This window comes from Eschrichtius robustus, chromosome 18, assembly GCF_028021215.1.
Source record: "Eschrichtius robustus isolate mEscRob2 chromosome 18, mEscRob2.pri, whole genome shotgun sequence".
In the NCBI taxonomy this organism is placed as follows: domain Eukaryota; kingdom Metazoa; phylum Chordata; class Mammalia; order Artiodactyla; family Eschrichtiidae; genus Eschrichtius; species Eschrichtius robustus.
The window spans coordinates 14,623,409-14,636,363 of record NC_090841.1 but is presented as its reverse complement, the minus strand read 5'-3'; the positions used below and the strand labels follow the sequence as shown (position 1 = coordinate 14,636,363).

The 12,955-nt window shown below is 40.3% G+C and overlaps 1 protein-coding gene across 3 annotated transcripts in view; it reads right to left on the bottom strand.

Moving 5' to 3' along the window:
• FREM2 (FRAS1 related extracellular matrix 2) overlaps window positions 1–12,955 on the bottom strand; it is a 157,625-nt gene that overhangs the window by 7,204 nt on the left and 137,466 nt on the right. For 2 of the 3 annotated variants that reach the window (XM_068526483.1, XM_068526484.1), the window contains exons 23-24: window positions 12,515–12,661; window positions 6,307–9,556 (exon numbers count right to left, since the gene is read on the bottom strand). In XM_068526483.1, coding sequence (XP_068382584.1) covers window positions 9,044–9,556; window positions 12,515–12,661 — 660 coding nt within the window. In that variant the 3' untranslated portion in view covers window positions 6,307–9,043. Of the gene's footprint in view, window positions 1–6,306; window positions 9,557–12,514; window positions 12,662–12,955 lie in introns of those variants that run through there. The other variant, XM_068526485.1, reaches the window with a different exon arrangement.

Below are 12,955 nucleotides of genomic sequence, written 5' to 3'. Positions count from 1 at the left end.
CAGGACGGGGCACGGGGAGTATCTCCAATTTTTTTTTTTTTTTTTGACCTTTAAGTTAAAGAAGAAAGTCAATTCACTAGCAGATTGTGGGGAAAACAGCAATTCCAGGAGATATGATTAGTAATTACTGTTACTTTGGGTAGAAATTCAAACTGAGTTGAAAATCCCCTATGACTGTTTCTTGGCTATTTGGACATTGTATTCATTGCCTTATAAAAACAAGTGATTTATTAATTAGTAAGTTTGGCAAAAGGGCCTCCCCTGTTCACTGGCCAAAAATTCACTCATTTCGGATTTCCTCTGAAACATTAAAAAAGGCCCATCCAGCCACCTGCACCTCCCCGCGTCTTGCTTCTCTGCTCACAACTCCTAGGAACTTGCCGTGGCTGGACTGAGGGCCTGGGGGGCTGGACACAACTGGGGCAGAAGACTCCTCATTGCTTCTCACAAACTTTGCTTTTCCTTCTTTTACCTTTTGCTGAGGGATTTGAGTACTATTTGCGAGGAGGAAAGAAATAGTCTAAAATTTTTACCAGTTTGACTTTGGTTTTGAAGGTCTCTGTGCTTATTGCTCTGGTTTGGAGTATAATTATCTTGCGAGTTGAGATGAAAAGATCCTAGTTCTTCTAGAGTCTACTTAACTCTGCCCTTAAGACACAGTCAAAGAGGGCTAATCAATTCCTAGACATTTGTGCCTTTCATATGCACACCAAACAATTCAGAGCTCCTAACCCCACCGCCTCCCTTATCTGGCCCTCACACCCTGGGCCATACCATCTGCCCTAAGCACCCCAGTGCCAGGTACCAGATAATTAGGGACAGCTCGGTGTCTTGGGGCCCAGTGAAATGATTCAAACCAGCAAGTCCTAAACCGTTTACCTGCCTCACCCATTCCTTCCCATGGAAACCACGATAAAGGCTCTTGCCTGCACTTTGCCTTTGCTCCTTTTGCCTCCTGATTTTTTTTTTTTTTTTGCTGTGTTGGGTCTTCGTTGCTGCGCGAGCGGGGGCATCTCTCGCTGCGGTGCGCGGGCTTCTCACCGCTGTGGCCTCCCCCACTGCGGAGCACGGGCTCCAGAGCGCAGGCTCAGTAGTTGCGGCGCACGGGCCCAGCTGCTCCGCGGCACGTGGGATCCTCCCGGACCAGGGATCGAACCTGTGCCCCCTGCACTGGCAGGCGGATTCCCAACCACTGCGCCACCAGGGAAACCCCTTGCCTCCTGATGGGCACTGTTGCTCCCCTCGTGCCCTGGTGGTGCATGCAGCGTGCCAGCTCCTTGTGGGATCTGTGAGTATCATTAAGCTATCTTTTCAATGGCAGTTGTCTCTTGACCTGTTGGCCGTGTCGTACCTGAATTATAACAAAACTTAGGTTTAAAAACACCAAGTCATGAGCCTGGGGTCCTCATCTCCATAGAAGGAGGGCTCATCGCCAAGGAGATGAATTAGAGAATTCATCTACACAGAGCAGACCCCTGTTTTAATGTACAGAAAATGCCCCTGGAAATAATATACTGTGTAGGTCGTTCCAGCAGAAAACCATCCATCTGTAAATTATAAACAAAGTTTCTTTGATTCAGGCCACTGCCTTTGAGGCCTTCTCTTCTGCCACTTGGGTATCAGCAGTGCCTCTTGATTTAGCGGTCTCTCTAGAATTCAAGCCAAATGGTGGCAGTGCTGTGGAAGGGGATGGGGGCCCGTCCTGTCCTCATCAGAAGTGGCAGAACGACATCAGGCCTCAGCTCCCATGTGTTCTAATGCAGCCTATGTGTTTCTGACTCATTGTCTTCTGAATGGTTTCAACTCTGAGGAAGGTCTGGGGAAATGTTCTGACCTCTTTTTGCATATACCCTTCTCCAAATATTCTTCCCCTGATAAGTACCCTGCATGCATCTCTGACCTGCCCCAATTTCCTTTGGATATAATCTTATTCTGTCCGTAACCTTTTGTCACTTTGCAATTAGTCACATTTAAATTTCTAGAATGAGATCTTAACATCCTGAAATGCTTTGGGAGCTGTTGGGAATAGGATTTTCAAAGATTCCTATCGAACTTCCTTTGGGGCAGTTTCCTGGCTTGGGGGGCGGTTAGGGAGGAATCAGTAGAGTGTAGTCTCAAACGGGCCTGACTCTGCTCCTGATGGCTTTTTTTTCTAGTCAGGTCCACGTTGACTAAATCTGGTTTGGGGGCTTTTCCTTTAAATTGGGTGCCTCTGGGGTGGTTGTGACTTTCTGGCAGGGAGATCCTACCTCCCACTGTCAATATTCTGGTGGGACTGGATCATGAATCTTCCTTTCCTTGGTTCCCTTCCCCAACCTCCCGAAGGTCAGGCTTTGTCCCACACAGCTTGGAAATTTCCCTACCACATACACCTTTTTTTTCTCCTATGGTGAGGACTGATTGAGCCACACATTTCTGTTGCTGATCACAACATTTTTGCTAAAACATGACCATTTCTCCCCTGAGCCTTGGAAGTGCCGGAAGAGCTTTGACACAGGAGTTCTTCTCCCCGCCCCCGACTCTGCCTTCTTTTGTGTATTTTGCCCCTTTGCAGGGGATTTGTCTTCAACAGTTATAAGGGGCTGTCTTTACATTTCCTTCTGGTGTTAATTTAAAATACTAATTAATTTAAAATTAATAAATTATTAATTTAAAATTAATCAAATGATATTAAAAATAAATCAAGTAATGATTGAGTTAGGTTAACTTTGCATAAAAGTGACTAGTCTCCTTGGCAGTAAAGACACCCAGCAATAGATCAGATCAGTTGATTCCTCCTCCCCAGTGTAGCTGGGCAGAGTTTCATAGCTTAGCAAGGTCTTGTCACACTGCTCCCCGGGACAAAATGTTAGTCACCTAAATATGTTGTTGCCTCTAACTCTACATTGCCCCTGCCTACAACAGGTAGGCAGACACTAAGACCCAGAGGAGCAGCAATATTTTACCACCTGCACTAAGGAGGTAGTGGGAGCACAGGTCCCAGGGTGAAAGCCTGCAGAACCTCAAGTCTCTAGAACCAGAATGGAAATAACTGCCACTCATTGCAGACTACGGGGATTCCGTGATTTTAGTGTGAATGAAAGTTATAAAATGCACCACTATAACTTGGCCATTTTAACACTTTTATATTTATATGGGCTTTATTTATATTCAACATGTGATATATTTTGAAGGAAAACAGGTGCAAGTGGTAGCAAGAATTATTTTAGACACGGATTTAAGACTGAATGGCTCCAAATTGTTTGCATAATTGAATTCCCAGGGATAAACTTCAATATCCAGCAAATACGCAGTGCCCTAGTAAATAGATGAAAAAAAACTAGACCCTGAATGTTTTTGAAGAATTCCCATGGGAAAATCACAAAGGCTATTAAGTTCTGTGAATAATTCTATTACACACAGTTATGTCACTCAGTGGCTAGATAAATATAAATTTGCTGAGTGTTTTGGAGGGCGCTTGGTACAGAAGCAGGCACTTAAAATGATTATAAAACATACAGTTCCTTGTCCAGGATAAAGTTGTTTTGTGTAGACAAATGGGCTTAAAATATCTTGCCAAAAGCTTGAATTCCTGAGGCCACTGAGAAGGACTCTGCTTTGTACTTCTTTTTGTAATCTGCTTAATGTGGGCCCCTACAGAAATTTTCTCTTAGTCTTACCAGTAATTGCCTTTCTATATTTTAAGTGATTTTTATTATAATGGTCTTGATTTTTAATGTCAGTTTTTAAAGTTTACATTTCTCTTTTCTTTCTTCTTTTTTAAGGTACAACCCTGACATTTCCTATGTTACAGGGCCAAACATCAGAAAAAATAAATATCTGTAGTAGAAATTCCCTTAGAGTGTTTAAGGAATCATGTAGTCAGTGGAGGCCACGTCTGGGTAGTAGTAAAAGTCTTGTGCATCTGATGATTATAATTTTAAATATCAATACTTCAACGCCGTTAACATTTTAACAATTTTTTTGCCATTTATTTCATTGCAAAGTATTCAGTCATCCAAAACAACTTCATCTATGTGATCTTTGACCTTTTATTCTTACTCAATTAAAGTCTTACAGGGATTTTTTTTTTTTTACATCTTAAATGTCAATGTTGAACCTCCACTGAGAGAAAAGCAAGGCACAGATTGTCATCACATTATTCAACATGATGTTTTTGATCTTTTGCAGGAAGTTCTTTTTTTTCCTTCACCCAAAAGCCTGAACATTTTCTAAAGAAGGGATACTGGGAAAACCCCGTGCTCACTTGCCAGCTTTCAGATGAAAGAGAATGCTAATGACTTAGTGAAAATGGTAATGGTTTCAAAACGAAAAGTGAAACATTACTGGAAGAACGACAAATCTCAGAGAGAGAAAAAAACAAAGCCCATGAAAGAAAGAAGAAAAGAAAAAGGAAGGAAGAAAGGAAGGAAAAAGGAAAGAAAACAAAGTAAAAGTAGGTGGTGTTGCTACAGCAGTTGTTTTTGATGTTGTTGTATTTGTTCTTTAGCAAAACACAATACTGAAAAAAATGCACACAAATATCAGGGGAAAGAAAATAAATGCACTTGAAAGATAGGGAAGAAAGCAAAACTGTTTAAAAGTTTGTAAAGTCAACATTCTCATTTTTCTCCCAATAAAATTAAAAGAGTCTCACATTAGTCTATTTTGTTTTATCAACTTTATTTCTAAAGACAGAATCGGCTTTCTTTCCCTATTTAAAATGTTTCTGTGTAATCTTTCTAGTAAAAACTGTAGGAAAATACCATGCACTTCTGTTTTAAAATCTCTTATCAAAATAAAAATAACTACCAAAATCTCAAAGCATTATGTTCTTAACATCCAAGGATATGGAAACAAAGAGAAATAAACAGTGAGGGATATTTTGAACCTATGGAAGACATTTTCTAAGAACTCCTGTGTCATTACCATGTAATACTGGGATCAATTCTAGGAGAAAAATCTCAAGGAAACATATTAACCTTTGAATTAATGTCAAAGAAACTCCCACTATAGTCTGTATTTACAAATGACAATGGCGTTGACCTTGAAAATCTTCATAATGGGCATTTTCGGGTAGAACTATGTTTTCTGGGTCGTTCTTTTCTAGAAATGAGATGTTTGGCTGTTTTTTAATGCGTGTGTGTGTGTGTGTGTGTGTGTGTGTGTGATAGAGAGAGAGAGACAGACAGAATGAGAGAGAGAGAGAGAGAGATAACAGTAGTATTTATAGTTTCTGGCCAAATTATACATTTCTAAGCCTTGACAAGTTGGAATGTGGAATCTTTGAGTCCCATTCATTTGCCAAATGGTGAGTGAAGACACCTGTTTTCATCCTTTTATTATTGCTATCATGGCTAGAAAAAAAATGAAAGTTTCAAAGAACCATAATGTGCTTGTTTTCAAATTAATACAGTTATGTAAATTTCTAATTTGTAAACCATTTGCAACTTAAAAAAAATTTTTTTTCCTATTAAAGGACTAAGTTGGTTTTTAAGTTGATACTAAATAGATATTTTCAAAGCAGTAGCTGAAATCAAATTTCCAGCTTTTAAAATCTAAATGTCATTACATTTCACTCTGTTATTCTTACTCTAATACTTCTCAGTTGGGGGCTGCTTTACCCTTTAGCACTGATTTGTATGAGGAAAGGCTCTCTATGGGTTTTACACAGTTCTGTTTTCATTTTTAAAATTGACTTTGGAGTTGGTACCTTGGAAAATAATTAGAGGTAAGATGACTTGATAAAGAGGCTCTTTTGTTGCCTCCAGAGCTGAATCCCTTCACAAGAGTTGGTCCTCTTGTCACAAATGCTCTGCAGTAGTATGGCAGCAGAATTCCAGCCGACCTTTCCTCATATTGTTCACACATTGTGATGCTTAAATTATAGTTTACAGATGGGCCTGGTGTGTTCTTTGTCCAGGAGAGAAACTAATACAAATCTTGATCCCTTTAGTCCAAAGAAAGAGCCACATTTGATGGCAACCTGCCCGAGGGCAGGGAGAGTAGCTTGGTTTCCATGTAATCTCTCAAAGTGGCTAATCCTAGGGGAGCATTTGGTAAACATTAACTGAGGGAATTAACTGAAATAAATAAAACCATTGTTAAAACACACTTAGATGTTTTCATGTGTCATGGTTCATATACCAGGTGAGCCACTAAAGCTTAATATTGTTTTGTGTTTTGAGTTTGCTATATAATGTCAACAAGACCTTGTTTTCATTGGAGTCAGAAGCTATGAGTATCTAAGGAGCTATTACTGCTTATATCCTGTCCTCTATGGAAGTTATTTTATGTATTTATTCTGATTATACCAGAATAATTCTCTAAAAACAAAATATTGAAACTAAGGGTCTGTTTTATTGCACAACAAAGCATTGTGTCTGATTCTTTTTTCCACTAAAAAGAATTTTTGATTAAATGTCTATTAAGTCACATATTAAGTACATAAATATTAAGAAAATGATGCAGAACTCCAAGTTTACACTTAAGAAAGGTACATCTGCTTATTTCCCACAGACTCTCTTTTTTCACTGGGAGGAAAGGAAGGAAGAAGAGAAGAGGGAGAGAAAGAGAGAAGGAGATGGGCAGAGAGGGAGAGATTTTTCTTTGTTAGGAAAGGATGTGTTCTGTATTATATAAGTACTCCAATTTATCCAAAGTCGTCTCATTAGAACAACTCACTGTAGAGAGAAATTTGGTAAAAAACCAGCCTGGCCCAAAGGCTCAAAACAGACTTCTTGTAATGATGCTTCATTGATAACATATTTAGTCACAGAGACCCCTAAGGCTGTACGACAGTCAGGCTCAGAAGCATCTTAACTACTAACGTAACATAAAGTCAACTGAGAGTACTTCGGTTCTAACAGTCTACACACACTGAATCCAATGCTAAGTAGTAAAAAGTCCACACACGATTTGAAGTTGCTTAAGTCACGCTCATTCCTATACAAGTTACAAGGTAGCCAAAGAAGTAGCTAAGCATCTACCAGAGGGCAAAGCAAAAGAAAAGGGGATCATTAAGAAAGTATTAATGTTTATTTGATAAGTGATCTCCTGGGTTATACAGTACTTTCTCTTTATATAAGTCCTTGGGGAGACCTTTGAGTTGTAGGTGACATTTGTATATTCCCCAATGGAAGGAGACTACGGTCTACTCTATCCTTGAAAAGACGTTGAATGTCAAGTGCCGAGCTGCCCCAAAGAAGAGAGGCAAGTATTGGATACATTTGGCCTCTCTGCCAGCACCAGTGCCGCTTCCTTTTTTCAATCAAGAGATGGTTGGTGCTCACAGACACCAAGCTGGAAATGCCTGTATGACCTGAGGAGAGGTTAGTTAGCCTTCTAAAAATCTCCATTCCACCAGGATGTCCAGCTTGGCCAGGTTATAACTAGAAATGAAAGAGGACCCCAGGCAGCACTTGAGGGTTAGTCTTTAGGTCAGGTTCTTTCTCTCCTGACCTTATTTTCGTTTGAAATACATTTACTAGCTTTTGGAAGATTGGTCACTAAACTACTGACATTTTCCCTTTCCAATCGAAAATTCTGCTATTTGATGAAAGCACATTGCTTATAAAGACAATGAGAAGCTTGCCGAGCAAGCTCACTCAAGTTCCTTGGTTTTTAACACTGTAAGCGGTATTACAAGTTATATTTTTAGGTACTGAGATGGGCCACACTGCATCAGTTCACTGAACTGAAGATGCCAGAGTGAGGTTTTCTTCTTTGATCAAGGAAGAATATGATCGGGACTTCCCTGGTGGTCCAGTGGATAGGACTTTGCGCTTCCACTGCAGGGGGCACAGGTTCGATTCCTGGTGGGAGAACTAAGATCCCGCATGCTGCGTGGCATGGCCAAAAAAAAAAAAAGAATATGATCAATGATGCTGGCCACCTCTAAGATCATCTCTGGAATGACGGTTGAAGGGATTCCCTTCGTTTGGACCAGGTGTCTATTAGAAAGCTAATAAAATGTCTTCTGGACAATCTGAGTTTTGGACCTTGCTGTGTGATGCTGGTGTGAGGGTTAAACTCATGCGTCATTGTTAAAATGTTCTTTTCTTCTATAAAGTATAGGTAAGAGGCACTTTGGTTAAACATATTATATTAATAAATACCACTATCTCCCTTCACCATCAGAATGATATTTGTCCCGATCATTTATGGGTTCAATACTGCAAACATTTAGGCTCAGTTCTTAAAGAACATTGTCTTGTAAATGTCAATCTAACTCTATGGCATTTCTTCATCATCAAAATGTCACCAACCCTCTCCAATGAGCACCAATACTGTATTATCATGCAAGAATTCTCTTTCTGACCAGGTACCGGAACAGAGCAGTCACTCTTCAACAGTCTTCTCCAGACTTAACATATTCTTTGGTTTAATTTAAAATTAAATAAGCAAATGAAACAAGAAGGGTCCGGCGAAGATGAGAAACAATCCAAATTGAAGTGAGTGAATTACTGTCCCTCTGTCTTTCCTTCCACTCCCTCTCAAGTAGGAAAAAATGTGATTTGTGGGCTGAGCTACCCTCGGTCGTAATTCCATGCTGTCTTCGCCTATTAGAAAACTTGTCACAATAAACAGTGTATTCATCATTCTTCGAGACTACCAATTAAAACCTTTTTAGTAATAAACTGCTCTACAATGAATAAGCAATGTGATAATTGCACCTTCAAGACATACGAATATAGCAACAATAGACTCCTTTTAAACTTCTGAAGGAGACTGTTAGCACCGTTGAATAGCTTCATCTCTACTGCGTAGAGAAAATGCCTAAGATGAGAAGTACCTTCCTCACCATCCATCTATGGCCCTGTATACATATGGATACACACTTGATGCCTTCTGGGCAAGAGGAAAGATGTGGTCTGTGGTCTGAATTTGTCCTTTGATGCCTGAACGAGTGGACAGAATGCAAATCAAAGTTCACTAGTACAGTCAGGTCCTCTGAGCAGCTTTGTCACAGAAGTCCCCAATTCTCTGCTGTTGACAGAAGCATTGGGTTTCTATTGCCTTTTCCTGCGCACTTGAGGAAAAGGCTCAGTTCCACCTGTGGCCATCAAACCTCTGAGCTGTCGCTGTGGTGGCCCCGTGGGGGCATCATGGGCTCGGCGCTGCCGGAGCCCTTGGGGGTGTCCTTCCTCCTGGCGCTCTTCTTGCCCTGGCACATCATCACAGCGATGGCAGTGAGGCAGACAGCGAGGAGCCCCACCGCGACGCCTCCCACCACCATGACCAGGCTGACCTCAGAGGTGGGACGGTTGAGCTCCCGGGGGAGGACGCCGTCAGGAGGAACCCTCCCCTGGGGGATCTGCTTCCTGCTGCTGCGGTCCAGGGCGATGTGCTGGATGTTTGTTCCTCGGTTGTTTTCAGCCCCGATTTCCCACACCAGCGGGGCTGTGCTCCTGATTTCCCTCTTCTTCCGGCTCTTGGTAGTTGCCTGGGGCTTCCCTTTACTCACCGGAGAGTGGTATTGGTACTCCACGCTTCGTTTGCCAAGGCCTCGATTGGCGTTGTCTTTTGATCTTACTGTGTAGATGGTGTGTATGTACCACTCTCGACCCAGAGCGACCTAGAAAACACAGCTCTATTCATTAGAAAATTAAAGCCTATGCCAACCTAAAAATTCACGACTCTTTGCAAGAGAAACTCATGGCAGAGATAGTAATCATTTAACTTAGTCTGCAGAATTCATATACTTAATATTTTTACACGTGTAGTATGCACAAGGCTTTGTATAAAGCACTCTATAAAATATGCTGTGCAACTCTTAAGGGAGCACGTGGTGGTAAATATTTGGTAAGCTATGACTTGTCAGAGCTGCAAAGAACTCCGGATCACACAGTCTAACTTACTCATTTAAAAGATGAGCGAATGACACAGATATAGAGCATAAACTAGTGGTTACCAGTGGGAAGGGAGGGAGGGGCAATATAAGGGTAGGGGAGTGGGAGTACAAACTATTGGGTGTAAGGCTACAAGGATGTATTGTACAACATGGGGAATAGAACCAATAGTTTGTAATAACTGTAAATGGAGTGTAACCTTTTAAAAATTGTATAAAAATTAAATAATAAAAACTGAGTAAATGAGAATACGTAGCAGTTAAGTGACTTGCCTAATGTCACTGAATTAGTTAGTATCAGAGGCAGGACAAGAGCTCAGACCTTCTGAACCTCAAGAGTCTTTTCCAGTATGTCTTGCTGTGTATTTTACACATAAGGCCATAGAAAAGGTCAGTTTTTCTGCTTTTCCAGGGTTTGTGAAAAGAAGGCATTTTCTGATGGCTCTTTGAAGCCTTCAGGATTTAGAAGAGGTCAAGTGCCTTCAGAGTTAACATTAAAAACAAAAACAAAACAAAACAAATCATACTTTAACTTAACTTCCTGTTTGAAAAGATTCAGAAGAACAGACATGTTTTCTCAAGCATCCTTCTTTACGAGGAATAAAGATAACATATTTCTCCAGCCCATCCTGTTTGGACAATTTTCAGTAAACATCCTAAAAGATGCACTTGCTCCCCCAAGGATTCACAATGTGGACACATCTCTGAATTTGTCTTATTTGTCTGCTCAGTGTTATGGTCTCCTGGGTCTCTTTCTACCTTCTATCTCTAGGTTAGGACTTTCTATCTTCGTTTATAAAGTATTTAAGAATAGAGATTCCATTACTCAGCCATAAAAAGAAATGAAATTGAGTTATCTGTAATGAGGTGGATGGACCTACAGTCTGTCATACAGAGTGAAGTAAGTCAGAAAGAGAAAAATAAATACCGTATGCTAACACATATATATATGGAATTAAAAAAAAAATGGTTCTGAAGAACCTAGGGGCAGGACAGGAATAAAGACGCAGACGTAGAGAATGGACTTGAGGACATGGGGAGGGGGAAGGGTAAGCTGGGACGAAGTGAGAGAGTGGCATGAACTTATATATACTACCAAATGTAAAATAGATAGCCAGTGGGAAGCAGCCGCATAGCACAGGGAGATCAGCTCGGTGCTTTGTGTCCACCTAGAGGGGTGGGATAGGGAGGGTGGGAGGGAGACGCAAGAGGGAGGAGATATGGGGATATATGTATATGTATAGCCGATTCACTTTGTTATAAAGCAGCAACTAACACACCATTGTAAAGCAATCATACTCCAATAAAGATGTTAAAAAAAAAAATGCAACCTGATTTAAAAAATAGGCAGAAGACCTGAGTAGACATTTTCCCAAAGAAGACATACAGATGGCCAAAAGGCACACGAAAAGATGCTCAACATCATTAATCATCAGAGAAATGCAAGTGAAAACCACAATAAGCTGTCACCTCTCACTGGTCAGAATAGCTATCATGAAAAAGAACACAAATAACAAGTGCTGTGAGGATTTGAAGAAAAGGGAACCATTGTATACTGTTGATGGGAATGTAAATTGGTGAAGCCACTGTGGAAAACAGTATAGAAGTTCCTCAAAAAACTAAAAATAGAACTACCATATGATCCAGCAATTCCACTCTTGGGTATATACCCAAAGAAAACAAACACATTTATTCTAGAAGATAGATGCACCCCAATGTTCATAGCAGCACTATTAATAATAGCCAAGACATGGAAATAACCTAAGTGTCCATCAACAGATGAATGGGTAAAGAAGATGTGGTATATATATGTACAATGGAATACTACTCGTCCGGAAAAAGCTTGAAATTTTGCCATTTGTAACAACACAGATGGACTTGGAGGGTATTATGCTCAGTAAAATAAGTCAGACAGAGAAAGACAAATACTGTATAATACCACTTATATGTGGAATCTAAAAAATAAAACAAACTAGTAAATATTAGAAAACAAACAGACTCACAGATATAGAGAACAAACTAGTGGTTACCAGTGGGGAGAGGAAAGCAGGGGAGGGACAAGATAGGAGTAGGGGTTTAAGAGGTACAAACTACCATGTATAAAATAAGTAAGCTACAAGGCTGTATTGTACAGCACAGGGAATATAGCCAATATTTTATAACAACTATAAATGGAGTATAACCTTTAAAATTGTGACACTATGTTGTACCCCTGAAACTTTATTCTATTTCAAAATAAATTTCTTTATATTAAAAAAAAAAAAAGAATAGAGATTCCTGGGCTGTGCACAATTGTTTCTCTGAGTCCAGCAGTTCACACAAGATCTCTCTTATAAAGGTGGTCATAAAAAGTCAACCGAAAGGAGGTTTCGAACAATAAGAGCAGAGTTTCCAACCATCAGATTTAGATTTATATTCTGGACTGAATAAGGGTCTTCATTACACGTAGACTTAAGATAACATGAATACATTAATAAACATAATAGCTAACATTTATGGAATGATCACTATGAGCCCAGGATGGTCTGGTGGGGTTTACAGGTGTTATTTTACTCAAAGTTCACATTAACTCTATGCAATATGACAATTACTGCCTTCTACATGGGAGACATCTGAGGTGCTCAGATGTTAAGTAACTTGCATGTGGTTACACACCTATTGTAAGTGACCTTGCTTTTGGCCCACCTGAAAGAGTGGTGTTGAGTCGACTTTAAATCCATCGGATCCAGGCTGATTCACTAACAAGATAGCTTCAGGGTCATCCACTGCCAGTTTGGCATTAAACAGGACATTTCCGAAACTGGTGGCTTGTGTCTCTGGCTGAGCTTTGTCCTTTAGGCAATAAGGAAAATGAGGATTGCTGTAGATAACGCCAACTTTTGCAAATGCAGAAAGTCTTCCTATTAGTTTTGTGCAAGTACCAATTACAGTAAGTCCCCTACATATGAACCTTCAAGTTGCGAACTTTCAAAGATGCAAACGTGCATTCGCGTGTCCAATCACGTAAATTAGTTCACGTCTCTGGGGTACATTGTCATGTGCGTGCATCCTCTACAAGTGGTTGTGCTTTTGTGTACTTTACTGTACAGTACTGTATAGAGTACAGTAGTACAGTATCTTTATTTC